The sequence below is a fragment of the Nipponia nippon genome, unplaced genomic scaffold (assembly GCF_047370975.1).
Source record: "Nipponia nippon isolate SJK-2023a ecotype South Korea unplaced genomic scaffold, ASM4737097v1 scaffold_2, whole genome shotgun sequence".
NCBI classification, from domain to species: Eukaryota; Metazoa; Chordata; class Aves; order Pelecaniformes; family Threskiornithidae; genus Nipponia; species Nipponia nippon.
Window position 1 is genome coordinate 65276185 of NW_028262336.1, and position 18017 is coordinate 65294201.

General features: G+C 42.7%; 1 protein-coding gene across 2 annotated transcripts in view; it reads right to left on the bottom strand.

The window, feature by feature from the left end:
* Positions 1-18017, bottom strand: part of TMEM255B (transmembrane protein 255B) — a 76451-nt gene that overhangs the window by 43361 nt on the left and 15073 nt on the right. For both annotated transcript variants that reach the window (XR_015704821.1, XM_087758002.1), the window contains exon 4: positions 1685-1774. Coding sequence is in view for 1 of the 2 variants with exons in the window: in XM_087758002.1 (XP_087614128.1) it covers positions 1685-1774 (90 nt within the window). In the remaining variant the exon portion in view is untranslated. The remainder of the gene's footprint in view (positions 1-1684; positions 1775-18017) is intronic.

Sequence of the window (18017 nt, forward strand, 5' to 3'; positions counted from 1 at the left end):
GATCACATCGAAGCAGGACAAAAATACGTCTGGTTCCTGGGAAATTGGGAGACAGGTCCAATATTTCAATAAGTGGCAATGGTTTTCTGGGGCACAACCACTGAATTTTCAGGAGCACGAAACCTAAATAGGAATCCACTCCCTTCCTCTTTTAAGTAGCCCCCATGGAAAGGCTCCCTGGGCTCACACTAATCAGAGACAAAGTTATACCAAGTGTCATCCAGAGCACCAGCAGGACAAATCTGAGTAAAAGCAGGCCACTTCAGCATCTGGCAGGGTCTGTTTAGCACAAACCATGATTACAAGCTGGAGTGTTTATTCACGCTCAAACTGCACAACTCGGTTGTGTATACCAATAGACGTCTCCTTCCTTGTGCAATGCACATGAGGTTCTGAAGCCCACATTTGGTTTAAAGTCCTCTTCAATAACAGTAAAAAAGAAATCGGTTTACAGCTTTATGCCCCAAGTGATCCAAAGCCTAATTAGTCTGATGCATTTTCTAAGAGAAAATTAAGCATAGTTCTACTGATGCCAGTGATGTTATGCTGCCCCTCGATGAACATAAGCAGAAAGACGAACAGGCCCATGATATTTCATAGCAGTGAGGGCGTCATATACCATCATACTTGCTGTATTATGCAGCACACTACATCTGAGTTCTATGTCTATTAAAATATATAACTAGTCATTTCATGATGCTTTTGGAAATCAAAGCTCAATTAAAAGGTTGGGTTTAGATTGATTTTTAGGCATTCTATCACAAAAGATAGAACAGCAAACACCACATATCTAACATGTAAACTGGCAAATTCAAATGACCCCACAGCCCAGTCTGTCTTGTTCTTCTATTGATCCTTTTTGTCTAATATTTTAATTTGAACTCCATGAGCCAAAATAAAAATCCCTTTGTTCTAAGTTTGTCTAGCACTTACACAAGAAGCTCACGAGAAAGACTCCTAGGCACTCATAGACAGTAATGAACTACTAGTAACACTATTGCTACTGCAGTACTGTGAATGCCTATAAATGTCCTTTTGAAGCGGAGATGGCAATAGGTTTGGTGGAAGAAGAAGGACTGGCTTTTGAAGCCATACTGGGAATACTAGTCACTCTGGTTAAACGATCCACTCACCCTTTGATGGCAGGCAGATGGTGAATTTTGGGTTTGTCACTCAGTAGGTTCCCCCTTCACACTGCCTCTAACCAGAGCCCGCCACTTCCTCTGCTGTCTTTGCTCCAACAAAATGTCCCCTTTGTGCTGTTGCAATCCACTTCCCTCTAAAGATCCCATGGGGACTTCTGCTGCTCATCACCGTCTGGTGCGTTCCAAATCCTTACCGTGCCCACAAAGCCTTTGTGCAAAAGGAAACAAATGCTGGTGGTGGCTGAAGCGTCTTCCCTTTCCTAAGCAGGTATGCATTTTAGCACGCCTGTCATTACGTCATTTTACCTCACCTTTGTGTTTGGAACTCCCTGAGAGATGAATAAGCAGTTGGCACCATCTCTGGGTATTGGCACGATGGGCCTTCCTGTCAATTTTTTGCCAAAAGACATTTCTCCAACAAGGAGAACTATGAAAAAAAAATAACATGCTGCTAGACATAAACCAAAAGAAAACACTTTCCTGCTAGAAATGACATAAGTAATCAAAAATGAAAGATGACAGAAAATCACTGTACTTACTATGTGTCGTGCTGCAAACACTCCATCAACTATTGCACAACAGAACGCTGCTACCACGCCAAAGCTGATAAACACGATGGAGGCTACTAACTGAGAAGAGAAAAACAGATTGAGTCATGTTTTCAATACAATTCTTTAAGGAAAACAATTACACTAATTTTTCTAGTGTTCTTAAGTGACGTTTTCCCCACTGTAATTCACTTTAGAACAATGTGGCAGGACGCCAGTCGTGCAGTAGAAAAAAGGCAGAAATTCTTGATGCTGGGTTGACATACCATCAAGACTACTAGAAAAGCTTAAATCTTTCTAGAGAAAATTAGGTCAGCTGTAAGAGTTATTAAATTTAACGGTGATTTCTTCTAAATCAACTTATTTAATAAAACAGCAGTGGTGTCCATAGGGAGCATGGCAAAAAGCCACGTTCCCGTTGGCTCACATCAATCTCTAGAGCTTTACTACAGTGGCAGTAGTTCACACATACAAATAAAGACATTGTAGTAAGTTAATAACTAGCCCGTGAACTCTCAGAAAGCTTTTATCATCCCAAATAGCTTATGATACCTTATGCCACAACAAAATCAGGACTGGTACCTCTGGAAGGGCTGGGGTGTGCTGCCTTGGCCCCTGCCCTTGTTGGGGCTCCCAGCCTGCCCCTCGGTCTTAGAGTGGGCACGGCAGAGCACAGCAGAGCTCAGTACACGTCCCAGCTGTAGCACAGACAGTACACTGTCTTTGGTAGCCTACCAGCCATAGCTTCAGACCTCATTTTACCTCCCAAGCTGCTTCATTCATTAAGCATTATTAATTCTTTATCAACAGGACTGCAGATGGCGTAACGCTAGAGCACTGCTCTAGCACAAGCGGTGGTGGTGCGGAGGGCTCAGGGGAAAAGGCTGTGCAGGCTGGGCGTGCTGAGACCCTGCTAGCCGTGCTCACTTTATCTCCGAGGACAACTACAGCTGCAGCTCTAGCAGCCACTGCAGGGCTAGCACAACCCCAGATATGGCAAGCTTACCGCCCAATTCACTCTGAAGAGAGCAACAGGACTCGAAAAGGCCGAGCACTGGTATGCATCTCCATCAGAGACCAGTCACTGCGCTGTTAGCACACACTCTTGAGACGGCACTGGCTTGTTTTGATGGCACGTCTAAAGGATGCAGTGCTGCGAGTGAGGTGAGATGAAGCAAGTCCTGAAAGAGAAACCCTGTGTACGCCTGGCAAGGCGCTCCCCCTGGACTCGTTAGATGAGGGACAGATGCTGTCACTCCCTCCTCACTCAGATTAGAGGATTTTGTGACTTTGAGGTCTCTGTACCTTGAGTTCGGATGAGTGGCTACCTGCAGGATATAAGGTGAACCTGATGTGCACTCTCTGGCTATGTTTTTAATATAATTTAATGTACATCTCTCATGTCTGGCATTTCTGATGTGAAGTCACACGATGAACCCTCAGAAACATCCTATATGATAGTTTAATTTTATTTTACTACAGTATTAAGTTATAGTTAATAACTGCAACAGGTTAAAAAGTTCCCTTGAAAACTGACAGAACAGCATCCTTCATTGACAGAGCACACGGACCAGGGTTCCAGTTAAGAATTTTGAACCTCTTTGTTATTTACTAGTCACTGATTGCTCCTTCACAACATGCATTTCAGAAATGCTCAGGTACAGATTGCCAAAAATACATCCATACAGTTCATATATCCCTTTTGCCTATACAAAGTTCATATCTGCATTACCTAAATACTGTTTTCCCATGTGTAAAATTTATAAGGCATCACAAACCCACTTGAAAAATGGACTCTTTCGTTTATGTTAGGCTAAGAACAGTACAATGTCAAGAGTGTCAAGAGGGGACACAGCATTGGTGACTTCCTCAAAAAAATGCATATTGGGCAGGTAAGAAATTATAGCCTTATAGCACCGGACACACAGATCAAAGCAATATCAAACATCTGGAAATGAGAGCTCTCATGAGGAATCAGGAAAAAGTACAACTTAAAAGCAGAACAACCACAGCTTTCAAATGCTTTCTGATACACTCTTGTGATCTCTCATTAGGTCATGGCTCTTAGATCATGTAATCAGAGGCGAGCCAGCACTGCCACAGGGACTGCCGTGTAATCTGAATCCTCAGCGCCGGGAGGAAAGGGGCACACCGAAGTGGCTGATGGCACTGGCTGATCTTGGGAATCTGCTGCATCCCCCCTGCAGCCAGCTCCATCCTGCCATAAGGAGGCAGAAACCCTAAGAAAGCACAGTTGGCTGCATCGGCCTTCAACCTCCACTGTCCCGTGGCTCCCCAGTATGGCGGGTCAAGTCTCGTGAATCTGGCTGTCTAAAGACCTTGGCATGCAACTCATCAGATCAAGAAGGCTGTGGGCTCCTTGTAGAGAGCTATTACCACTGCAGATCAGTGGGCTGTGCTGCCCTGTGGCAGCTGCATTTGCTACAGACCCCGATCTCTTTATTTGAAAAAGCAGCAGTGTTTAAAGTTCAGATTAAGTCATTATTGTCTGATAACTCTGTCTTGTTTTTCAAGTCATAGCAGTCAATCAAATAATTAGTGGGCTTACCCAGGTGTTTCCAAATTGCCTGAGCTCAGGATGAATTTACTGGAAGCTGACCTCAAGGTGTCCTTTCATTTCACACATGAGCAACTTATTGATGATCTACAATCCCCAAACTAACATTTTCCACTCATGGAGATAGCTTAAATCACCTAATGAGTATGCTGGCCTTTCAGTTTCACCATATAGCTATAAGAGACCACATATAAAGGTGCACAGTAAATTGTAGTATAGACAGGAGCTATGGAGCTGGCTTTGCGTTCCCCAGTCATGTTGGTGAGCATCTACCCATTCAAGGAGTTGCGTGCAAGTCAGCCAGAGTCTGCTGTTCCTATCCATGCCTACTAGTAACTACTTCAGTGAGTGGTCCCTTTGAAATGGAGAGGACCATTTCTTGACTGAAGTAATACTTACTATAACGCCAAAGTGGCAGAATGTGACACTCAGGGGTTCTTATGACTTAAATTGACTTCTGTATGTGTTAGAATGATAAAAGAAGTAATAATACAAGAACCACACAAAGAAATCCTTAAAATAAAATTACAGATTTATATTCTCTCTCAAACCTCCCATTGCTTATTCAGAATGTGAGAAACACATAAACAAAGTAAAAAATTAATTACTTCTAAAAATTGCAGCCAAGACAGCCAAATGAAGAGCTGCTGTAAATTCAAAAGCTAATTTTCCTGAGTGGTAGGTGATTGCTGAACGAGTTGTGAGTTCACGAGCCTAGCACTGTCAAGAAAGAAAAGCAGCCCAGTTCATTTAAACGTAGAGAATTTTTGTTGATAGATAAAAGAAATAGTACTTTAAAAAAATATACTGATCCATCACATCATCTCATCTCCATTTTTAATAGCAGTATGCTTTGTCAGGAAAACTACTCATTATTTATAACAACATATTTTAACCGTTATTCAAGAAACAGTTTTGCTCTCACTGTTCCATTGCTCTGCAGCAGGCTTCTCTACAGCTGTTACTATCAGAACATGTTTACCCTGGGTTCTGGTACGGAATACAATAATTTGGTTACTTACAAGGGAACCATGAAGCCAGTCAGTTATTAAACAGTGAAAACTGTACTGTGTGGGCCTAACAATCAAAACCAAAAGCCAGTTGTTTAACAGAGGTGTTTTAGCAAAAGGGAGAGCAAAACAGCACTTAGAATAAGGGACTTTTGCGCATAGTATTAACTGAAGAGCTGTTCTCTTCAGTCATGTCACAGAAATATGAAAACACTCAAAAATGCAAAACTAGTGAAAGGCTGGACTGCTAAATTCTTGCATGCTGCCTTCTTTCAGAAGAGGCATGCATTTTATTGCAGAATTCTCCTGTCTTAGACAACCTCTTGTCCTTCAGCAGGCATACAGCACCACTGGCTGCACGGTGTCACCCTCCCGTGCAAGCGGGACACCCCGTGGCCATGCAAGCTGGTCACGGACACTGTTCAGCTGTCAGAAATGCACCTGGCATGGGTACTTGGCAACTGACAGTCTCCTACAATGACTCCCAGGCATGGTTTTGGAGTTCAGAGTTGGCCACATACCAGACCCAATGCGGAGTTTGATGCAGCCACCCTCAGGTAACCACCACACCTTAGGTCCCCATGCACTTTGTGTGCTGAACCACACGCTGCTGGCACCGTGTCCCCGCTGTGCGACACACAGAGACGTGCAGCCAGCGTTTGCCAGCCGACACACAGAAAATCACATCACTCCCCAGCATAAGCACCCGCTTCCTACAGGCTGGTACCTCGCTGGCTGTTTCCAACATCCCTGTGAAACAGCTCTGGGAGACTCACTAGGCTCCAGGTCTCTGTTCTCACACATACCTGGTTTCCTTATGGCTCTAATTTAGCCCTTACCTGCCTTCAGTCAAAAAGCACAACTGCTCAGATAGCGACGGTCACTTCTAGCACTGGATGCTGCGTGAGATGCCTCATTCTCTCAATTTAGACTAAGTAGATCTGTGACTTTGGAAAATGCATGGATTTTTGTTTTCTAAATTACCTCGGTATCAGATCTAAGTTACATCAACCCCCTCTGGGATTTTTTTCCAGGCAGAGGAAGAATCACAATTACCCTCATCAATGTAAACTGAGAAACACCGTCATCCAATACCTTTTGCTCTGGAAAGTGAAGGCTTTGCAAAAGGCTGTGTAAATCTTATGCCACAGGTTTGTAAAGCCCTTTTTATCCCCACACAGGGTCAAGCAAATGTATTTGGAAAAGAAATGCATGGGGCAATTTATTGTAGGCTGCCCCTAACATTACACTCCCCAAAACACAGTTTAATGCTGTGGGCCTTTTTACTGGTTTGATTTCCCTATGTCTCCAAGCTCCAAATGTAATACAGGCTTAAATAAATCTGCTGCACTTTTTCAGTACACTGAGGATGAAGATGTAAGAGCAGTAGTTTACAAAAACTATGTCACAAATCCAAAACAGAGCATGACTTCCCACAGCTGGTGCAATCTCAACCAGGAGCCGCATCTGTTACCATGGCACCTCAGCAAGGCTGAAGATTAAAAGCAACACTAAGACAATTAAACTCATTGCATTGCATTTCTGATGCTCTTATCAATGAAATGCTGCCTGTCTTGTGAGATGGGACGGTATAAAAGTACTTTGAATTGTGAGTTCTTTTTCTCTAATTTGGAAAGTCCTCTCCTGCGTGGCCCCTTCCCCTCCCACGATGGCCACTTTTTTCCCCTGCCCTTGGGACAGAAGTTTTGCTGCTGTGATGAAGATTAAACCCAGGCAAGGCTCCTACTATGTCAGTTTTCACAACTGGGCTACGTAGGAGGTTTCTCACTACACCAGGTAATGTGCTTCACAATTTATGGCCTGCCAACCTATTCCTTCCAAAGGCTGGTTCTTCAGTAACAGCACTGCTGTACTTGAAGCTCTGCTGGAGGGTTGTCACACCACAGGAGATAGGGTTATGTCATGTTCATTATTCATTAATGCCAATTCCAGTTATAGCACTAGTTACAAATTCGTAATGACGAAGGACTTTTATGACTGCCCAACCTATGCCTGAGGAACTATTTCCTAAATTGGCTTCCAGATAAAGGAGGGAAGAAAAAGTAAACACTAAATGTCTCTTGGTTTTAAGAGCACCAGCTTTGGTACAGCTCAGGAAGACAAGGACCAGAGCTGGGATCCCATGCATACACACATAACTTGCTTCTGAACGTAATACACCTAATACGTAGCCGATGCCCGCAGCAGATACCTGTATCACCAGGAAGGCCTTCAGACAGAGACGCTACACACATGACGTTGTCAGGTGTTTAGATCAAGTCTTGTTTTTAGATCAAGCGACTAAGTTAGAAACCTACAGCCTTTCCACAGTATCATCGCTGTTGAATTCAGCAAGTCCAGTCATACGCTGTTGAATATTATCAGCAACAACACAGATCTTTGATTCAGATTTTCTTCCCTCTCGCTGTTGTTAACAGCGCCTCAGGGCATAGAGCTGAGCCTATGTGACTGAAAAGGCGTATTGCTCTCCTGTCCTTAGTTTGGTTCCCCGCTGTCCAGCCCTCTCTCCTGCTCTCTCTCCCAAAGGGGTGCATCCCTGCACACCAGCTCCCCTGCTTGCCCAAATACACAGCGAGCCAGGGCAATTCACTCACTAGACAGAAAACTATTTGTTCCCCAAATGAGTTAAATCAGATAACTGTAAGGAGAGACAAGCATTAGACCCAGTGGAAGGGAGAGGGTGGGACCACATGGCCAATACAGAAGGGGAGGAGGTAGAAGTGCTGGCAGCAACTATTAGGTTGTCTCACCTATTTCATGTAATTTGCACTCGTAGGGATTATCAAAATAAAAGCTAGGCTTTAGCTGTAATGAGTAAATGACAAGGACTGGGGTTATTTTGCTGTTTGTGGTCAAGGAGACTTTTGTTTTACTACCTGTGAGTAAGTTTCCCGTTTTTCAGTATCGTGTCACAGATAATTAAGAAAAATAGCGACATGAAAAGGCCAGTTGGTGTAACACAGGCAGGGGAGAGGTCCCTTGAGAAATTTAAGCAACCTCACACACATAAAAAGGCAGAATTAATTAGATTACAAATGTTGGGAAAGAATACAGAAACCACATGAGAAGTAACAATTATTATGCCAAGGAGAAAAAACAAGATCAAAATCCACTTTAAAAATAAAGGCAGCATTTTCATTCAGAAAATTTCTCTTTTTTTCTTGACCCGTATCCTGAAGGGCAGAATGGTGAAAAGCAGAATTCGCAATGTCTTTTGTTACGCCCTAGATACTCACAGTTAATGCATATTGCTTTCTCTTTGTCTCTTCCAGTGGTGTTGATGCTCAACTTTTGCAGACAGTTCATCAGTTAGGCTACTCACAAGGGCAAGGGACCACAGAAGTGCCCATGGTCAGGAAATGCGTCGCAGGGCAACTTAACAGTCCCAGCCCTCCCCCAGCCCCAGAGGGCTCCTCAGCACAGCTGAGCAAGACAAGAAAGGGAGCACAGGCATCTGAGCCTGCTCACTCCACCTCCTCCAGGCACACACGGAGATCTTTAGGATAGGGACTGTTTCTTTACTGGTCAGGTAAACAGGCTTCTTGAGTTACTGGGAACTTCATTTACGCCATTTGCTGGGGCAGTTAGATGGGGGAAATGAACATCTGATCATACCGACGCATGCCCAGGACCATGTGGTAGGTGTGCTGGGCCCCAGGCCAGGAGGCGGCTCACAGCCAAGCTGCCGCGGAGGAACGTACATAATGGTATCGCTTGTGCTGGCTGCCACGCAGGCCACTGTCTCTCCAGGCTCTGGGACATCTCTCACCGGGCACAGCTGAGCAACCCAACACCACACAATATCCAGCGCCCAGGCTCTCGTGGGCAGGGGAGAGGCAGCAGTGCCACGCTGCCTGGTGGGAAGCATGAGATGGTGACCAGCAGGCTGCATGCTCCTCTCAGTACCTGAGGCTTGAGGGAGCTCTGCAAATTAACAGGTGTCCATATAGTGTTCTCCCTAAATACATAATATCACATAGTTGTCTGTACACATTTACAAATAGGCTTACCTGAGTCAATGGGCAGTACTGATGCTCTCCGCTTTTCCCTCTGTTTCTAGTATTAGCGCTGGATTCTCTGCTGCAGATACTCTACTATGGATACCTCCAAACACGCTCAATGATTTCTTCCCAGCAAACTTCCCTGCAAGCTTTGACTATCTAAATATTTAACTGGCTTTGGTTCAGTCTCATTTTGCTACATCTTTTCAAAACAAGTATTTTCTTGAGGAGAAGCACAGGAAAACCCATCTCAACTTCTTCCTCCATCACCTTTGGCTTTCTTAATAGTTTTCATAATCCAGCATCCTGTTCCAGAAGCGTCCATCTATTATGACTTCTGCATCCGTCAGCATGTTCGTTACCATGTCCCTGCCTCTATTAGTCTTAAATTCTCATTTTTATTTCAAAATTGTGAAACTCTCCTTTATGGCCTTTTCACCTACTGCCTTGTCTAATAGGGACATAATGGTGTCACCCTAGATGCATCAGCCACTCCCAAGCAGCCATCTTTGCTTGCCATTTCTCTTTAGGACATGAAAGGCCATGGTTCGAAACTGCCCCTTAGTACCCTTGTTAATTAGCTCCTCACAAGGCTTCCCCAGCCACCCACGCAGAGCATCTCTCCCATCCTCCTTCCCCGCTCCCTGCCAGCCAGCAGCAGCTGTGCCGTTCTCACAGGTGTTGAGTACAGCAGCTTAACTCTTTTGCAACTTGCCATCTAGAAAAGTGGCATGGAAACATTTTGCCTCAACATTTTACTGTCCAAATAAAACCTTGTTTGTTAACTCTAATAGTTCCCTGGTCTAGGCGTCTAGTTGATTTCACCCTCTAGAAATGCCCGCCTGAGCATTAATCCTTAATTTGTACTAATCCTCTTCGCACTACTCTTTCTGTAATTTATCTTGTCTTGTCTTCTAACCTGCTAAAGCCTTTGAAGATACTGTTTCTGTGAAAGATGCTATATAAACTAAAGATGAATTCTCCTGTATTTTTATCTTCAAGCAATGAAAGAATGGAGGGAATTAAATCAATAGCCATTATGAAACATGAAACAAAGTTATTGAGAAGGGTTACCTGATGAATGTATTCTTTCTTCTCTCATAATCTAATATTAGCTACAAAACCAGACCTAAAACAGCCAGGAAATTATTTCAAATTGTTTTATGAGCAAACCTTTACTATAATGACCTACCTACTGAATGAAATAACCTATATCAAGCAGTTTCTGTGCTCTTAGACTTCAAGACTGGAGCCACTGTTACATTGCAATCAGAGAATGAATTTGATATATGTGTGAATGAACACATATTAAATTCAAGATAATTCATTCACTGATGAGTAAATGCTTGTCTTGACTCAGTTAAAATTGTCACCACTGATGATGCACTGCCAGGTCCCCTGGGAGAGTTCCAGCTACTGGAGTCCAGCAGATATTACTAAAACACTGTTGGAAGAAAGACTGAACTGTACTTGGTTCACATTTTCCCAGACAAGAAATGGAAGGCAACCTAAAGAAGTCCCTTTTTTTTTTTAATTTCCTGGGGCAGAGTTACTTGTGTTATTGGTGCTCTTTTAAGCCTCCACAGCACCTGAGGACCCCTGTGCATATCCCAATAACCATTACCACCCAGTGACTGATTTTCTTCTAGCAGCATCACAGCTCAGCTTCACTCACCTCGTTCAAACAGCACTGCTGTCTTTTCTCCCTAGTCTGAGCTGATACAGCCACCCCAATGACTGACCCTCTCCAGCTTAAGCAGGTGCAATACATATGCTCTGCTCCACCCATGTTTTAGCTGCTTTTAAAGAGATTTGTTTAAATAGCTGCTCTACTTTTCTTTCAGCCCATTAAAGAGGGTACTGACTGCGTGATCAAATCCCTTCCCCCTGTTTCAGCTTCTTACTGGTAGGTAGAGAGGCACTGAGGCTTCCCAGGGCGGTTCAGGTGTAGTGTGCTTTTACAGGCAACGCTGCTCTCTGCCCATCTTCTCCTGGTTTTGCAAGTCCTTGCCTCCCTATTCCAAAGCCACTTTCAGAATCAGAGTTGGCACCCCCAAATTATTACTTTGTTTCAAGAGCTGTGTTTTGGCAAGGAGCTTTTTTTCATCTTTTTACATCTGTATAGTTTTTAGCTTTTTATTTCATAGGGGTGTGTTGCCGTATTCTATGGCAAATCACATGAACTGATTCCAGATGACTTTTGAGACTGAAATTATTGGAGCATTTGGTATTATATCCTCATGACTTGATTCATTTGTGCAGATATAAGTATAGACCGGGGGATAGCAAAAACGGGAAGAGCATGCCTTCACAAAGCAGATGGGCCTGTACTCAGGAATCAGCTAGGCTCTGCTCAGTAGAAGTACAGGGCGTGAAGCCTCAATATGTATTTCTGAAAGGGGAATGTTGCGGTGCTCCATCCAAAGAGAAGTGGTAGTTCTTAACCATGCTGCTGGGTGATACCAAGAGTGGTGTTTTGTAAGTGGTGAGGCTGCTAAGTAAATTCTGCAAAGGGGTAGATTTCATCATATGTAACTCCAGCTACTTAAAATAGAAGTATTTGTCTCAAGTGGTTATCTGTGCTCCTCTGCAGTCAACGGAGAGCCAGACACTTCCAGATACCTTCTACACCTACTGTAGAATGGGATGAATTGCCTTCTGATGGTATCTGTCTTTTTTTTCCACTGGCTATAGAGGGAGCCTAGATGAGGAAGTATCTGTGCTGCCAAACCCAACATCTTGTCAATACTTCTTTCGTTCCCTTGATGTTGGCTGCTCTGATATTTGCTTTCTCTTCACTTCAGTACTTTCCTTCAGTCACTTGCCTGGGACTTGCAAGGGAGCAAGGGGAGTAATGTGGAAGGAGAGAAGGATGCCTGGGATTTGATGGAGTGATGTTATACAGAGAAGAAAAAAAAATCATCTGGATTTCACAGCTGGAGAAATGCTAATGGTTTGGGAACCAGCCTAAGCAAGCCTTAGTCCAGTAAGCACTTCAAACTGGTAAGAATTTCCCCTTGCAAACATCAACAAAAGCACATCTAAGAACGGTTAAAAACGATTACAAATTTAAGGATAACAAATACAGTCAAGAAGCAAAAACTAAATAGAGCATTAAAAGGAAAGGGGACAATATGAAACAAATTTAGATTCCCTCATCAGCAGTGCTGACATTAGAGGAATCCATCACATACTTCCTTTCATGGATGCTCTTTTATTGATTAAAATGGAACAAGCTCATTTCATCACTTACACAGAGGCAGCTGTTCGGAGCAGTATGAGAACAATAAACCAGAAATAAAGAGCATACCATGTGTCATAAAAGTTTATGCTTCCTGGTAAAAAATGGTAGAATTGACACAGATCAAGACTACCACAGCTGACGCTGTTTTAGCAGCAGGAACTTTTTTACACCAAAGTCTGTTCACGTCTTTACAAATCCTCTTTCACGTTACAGTGACTGCATTGTGTGAGCATGGTTTCTCAAGAAACACACGCACACTCTTTATCAGAAATGCATTACAATTAAATTACAAGCTTTCATGTAGTGAAGTTCTACCTGCAGAGTGTGTAAGACTGTATCTGGCCAACAGGGATACTCATCCATTTAATTAGATCTCATTCTTCAGAAAGGGGAAAAAGGGGAGGGAAAGGGGATGCCTTTTCATAGGGCACACCCCACCTCACCTTCTCCACCTTGCACACGAGCACTTACCCCAGATTCCTCACCAAGACTTTTTATCCCCTGCTCCTGCTTGCTAGGGAGAGTAATTGATTTCTTTGTGCTCCCCAAACACATTTCGTGGGTCATAAAGTTTACTTTTATTTTCAGCTGTGTGACAGTAATGCTTTCATTACATACACAGCACAAGAAAACAAAATGGCAGTTAAGGAGTGTCCTATTATGCACTTAATGTTGTGTGTTGTTTCCAAACACAGATCTTAAAGGAACCACATCCCAAAAGACTTCTACTTAATAAGATGGGAGGATTTAAACTGAATTGGTGGCTTGAGTCTCTGACTCAAAGAACAGTGCCAGCCTTTAAACATTGGAGTGTCAAAAATAAGGTGTGCTGGTGCATGCATATATTCATACATGTATATATTTATATGTATGTATGTATCCTCCTTTTGTTTTTATAGAATTTAAGCTTCCAGAAGCAAACCGAAGCCATTCCGATTGCCAAGAAAGCTCTCCAAATAGAAGCCAAAGTCTCTCTTTCCTAAATTTTTCCCTTTTTAATACATTTCCCATTTCTTTCTACCAATGATAACAGTGAAAACATGGTAGTTTCTTATCTGAGACTGAGCTAATGCTGTGTTGGGTCACAAGCTGGGGAACCTGGGGTGGGTAAGACCTGGGACTGGTACAACCAACAGACCAATTTAGGGTTGTATGAGAGGGAAAGAACTACTGTGCTACGCAGGCTGCAGCTGGACGTGCTTGGTGGCATCTCTCTAGGTACGTCAGACAGACACAGCCCTGATGATGGAACAGAGAGATTACTACAGACCTGACTGTACTTCCCATTACAGCTTTGCTAGCTAAACCATCCTGGCAGACACATCTATAAAGAGTGCAAACAGCATTTTGCACAATAAAGACATAGTGTCAGTGGCATAGTAGCATAGACATTTTTGTCATTATGCCAGGTATTTGCCAGCACGTCAGCTGTAAATACATACATAGAGATGTGAACATTTATTACATGTTATATATTATATGGTTATAATATCATAGTACATTTATGTATTATAATATTTACATATAAATAAATATTTGCATGACTAGCTGATGAATCTGCACTGGTAAAATCTGAAAGCATAGACCCGTAGATACATGACACGAAATGCTGATTCGTAAGGGACTAGGCAGAGAAGAGCTGAAACATGCCCCAGTCTTCCTTTGATAATTCACACAGTGAGAGCATCTATTTTTGTCTTTGAGTCCCTGAACTTCAAAGTTCTCAAGACACTGTGGGGAAATTTATACTATGTAACTTCAGGCATTTAACTCACTGACAGCACTTAGATGATGGTTTCACGGCATAGTGAGCTGATAGAACACTTTATTTCTAGCAAAAGGGACAAGTCCTGTTCCCTCCTCCCACAGACTCCTCTCTAACTGTCAGCCACGCAGCCCCACCAGTTACTTTCGCTATGTCTGATGCTCACTTGGCTATGAACCTTTTAACTCACTAATCCAGTGGAAACTATTTTTGGCTGGGGCAAGGAAGAGGAGAAGAAGGAGTCGGCAAGATAGAGGAAGAAAGGAAGGAGGGGAGAGGAGAAAGGAAGGCCTCTTTGTGTCAGTAGATATTTATTACAAATTGGAAATCCTCAATTTAAGTGCGCAAGATCAAAGAATTGCATTAAAAAAAAATCCCAAACATTTTACTTGGTCCTTCATTCATGGAATACATCATACTAATAACAGCAAGATGTCTCTCATAATATTATACTAATTAAAATAAATTATAAACAACTTTTAAACTATTTACATTTTTATTGCCCATAAAAATTTCTTCTTTTAATTTCACTTGCCTTCACTTGGATGGTGCTTTCATACCCACAGACACAAACCTGTCCTCCTCCTCTTCAGCTGAAATAAGTGAGCCTTCAAAACATCTCCAGTTATTTGTCTTGCTTCTACCCATGACTTTGCTGAATATTCTCCTGCATTACAAGGAATAACACAGATTTCCCAGACCTACCATGGCTAGACCACATTCAAAATCCTTCCCCAAAAGGATTAAAAAGGGGTCACAAAGCTGATTCCTGCCAAATAAGGCAGCTAATACCCAAGACTGCACCATGTTTATAGCATAAAAGGAGACTGGCCAGTCTATACATAGGCTGCTCTATGCTAAACTGAAAACTGGGCAGAGTTATAGTACGATATCTTTTGCAGTCTCCTCAATATTATAGAAGAGAAATATAATTGTCACTTAATATGGGATTCTTCTTTCCACACTTTAGTTATCTAAAACTCCAGAGTCTAGACAAAATCGTCCTTCAAGGCTCTTTCCAGAACCTAAGGAGAGAACGGGATGCCTCCAAAGGGCACCACATTACAGGGGTCTAAGAGCTAGGCATAAGAGAGAAAGATGCTCTCAAAGAATAAGCTGCTTGATCTTACCAGCTAAGATGTTGTTATATTTTGAAAGGAATGCAGATACCTAAAGAAGAGCCATGCTCTAGCTCATACAAGTGTCAGCGTCAACCTGGATCTTTACATAAATCTCCTTGTCTGTTTCTGAACTGCGCAATTAGATCACACCACAAAATCTAGCGTGCATTTATGACTGAAAAGATAGTAATAGGTCTTTTCAGTTTTGATCATTTTAAAGGTGCTAAACAAGACAAGGATGATTGCGAATTTGTTCCATTATTATCATTTTTACATCAGCATTAATTGTTTTTCCCTGAACTATGTGAAATACGAGCACACAAAAAATAATCACTGAAAAAAAGAAGTGCTGTTGACTTTCTCTGAAGCTTGAGTTCAATGGAGAAATAATACCTTGGTAATGACAACGATTGCCTTTACATTATCCGCATTTCCCCTGCGCTACAATAAAGACTTCTTCCATTTATTCATGCAGGAACATCAAAGATGGTCTCAGGAGATCTACAGAATTGTAATGAGTTTTCTCTTTATGTAAACAAGCTGCTTTAATTAGCTTCATATGTGATATGGAATCTATCAGCAATTAGCATCTTTGATCAAAAGCTGCACTAAAGCCAGTTTCTTCCAGGATGTTTGATTTGCATGAAAAAGTAGATGAAGCACAACATGTTTGAACGGAGCAGAGTAGGTACCATATCAGTATCTTTTTTTGGTGTACCTATTAATAACCACCACCTTTACACAAAATGTGCAGTGGACATTTTCTGATGGACATAATCGATTTACAAGATATATCGGGCTTGAAAAGCGAAAGAAGTTTGGCTCATAATTCTGAAAAATGTCTCACACATGTAACTCCCTTAAAAATGCTTTTCTTCTGAAACAGGTGCAAATTCTAGTGGCAAGAAAATAGTCAGAGATAATACTGAAATACTACCTCACATACATCTCAACACAGGGTAGGAACACATGCAATGTCATGGAAGTCTACCAACTAAAACCAGAAGAGAAAATTATTGCTTTGTTTCTCCAACTTCTGATATAGTTTCTTTTCAGCACTTAATTTGAAATCTAATTATTGTTGACAGAGATCGGAAGCAAGCATATTAAGGCACCTAAACTTAGCATTCCTTGAGAACTCTGAAGAAATAGCTTTGCCTTTTCTCTTTGTGTGCAGAGCTCCATGTTTTAACCTCCCTCGTGTTTTCAAATTCCGCTTTTGTCAGAAGCAACGTCTCCTCAGCGAAAATCACTACAACCACCTCTCTGAACAAGTCAAGGACCAGGTTGAGCCAGCTGAGCATTAGATTTATATCCGAATATGTCCTAGACATATCAGCAAGAAAATTAACCGTGTGTTAGCATGACAAAAAAACACGCAAGACTCAGTAATGGATTAATTCAGGGCTCAGACCTGCTGCAGACAACTGTCTTCATCATAAGTAGTACCGGGTAGGTTTGCACTAACTCACACCTCCGGAGGGGTCACTCCTGCTTCTCTGACCCTCCCCCGTCCTCTGTGTGTCCTTTATGCTCCCATACCTCCTCCCACCCCCCTCCTGCCTTTGCTGCTTTCTGCTGTAGCTGTGCTGCTGTCGGGGTGACTCCCATGACCCTACCAAAAGCTCTCACAGGCAGCACTGTGATATTGCAAATGTTCAAAACCCTGACAGTTATTAGGGTGCCCTTGCATCTCCCATCGCTCTTGCAGGCACCACAGTTTCAGCATGCTCATTTTCAGCCTTGTGAACAGTACGGCTTGGTGAGACTGGCATTGGAAAGATGTGTGAGTGGAAACTGTAAGCCAGTGCTTGGTTTATCCATCGGGTTAGCTAAAACAACATGCATGGTGTCTTATCGACATTGCAGATTTAGAGTGCGCTTTATTTCTGGGTGCTAGCTCATGCCACCTCCACATTCATCTGAGGAGAAACCTTTTACAGCACTCCCTCAGCACTACTTACTGCTCTCAGCTCAGCTCTGCTGCCATGAACCCCCCGCGCATCCAGCCTTCCCCTGTATGCAACTTCAGCATCTCGTTTTCTAATGGGAAATACTTTGTACTCTAATGTGAGGAGATGGCAAGAAAGCAAACAAGCAAAGACACTTCATGTCTTACAATCAAATCCATTTGATTTGAGCATTATCATATTTTCCACCCATCCGGCTGGACTAAGTGTGCCTTTGGAACAGAACAACTTACAGCTATACCCTGTTCTTCGATCCATGACCTGCTTTGCAGGGGGCAAGAGAGGCAAAAAGGGACAGTAACACATTATTCTTCCATTTCTGCTGTTTGCCAGTTAGAAACATCCCAAATCAGTGCAAACCTTGAGTCAAAGGGAAATTTTGCTCCACTGGTGCCAAGTTCTGCATAGCAGAGCCAAGCACGAATGCTAAGAGTTGAAGTGAAATGCTAGTCAATGAGGCAGAGCCTGCTTCTGCAAGCAGCAGTTCCTTTGAATTAAGGGTTATACCTTGGTCAGCACATTGAACTCCCACTGTGGGCCCTGGGATGCCAAGAACGAGGTCAAAGAGGTGCAACATAATTAATGTTGTGTTTTAAGAACAAACCATTGTCCAT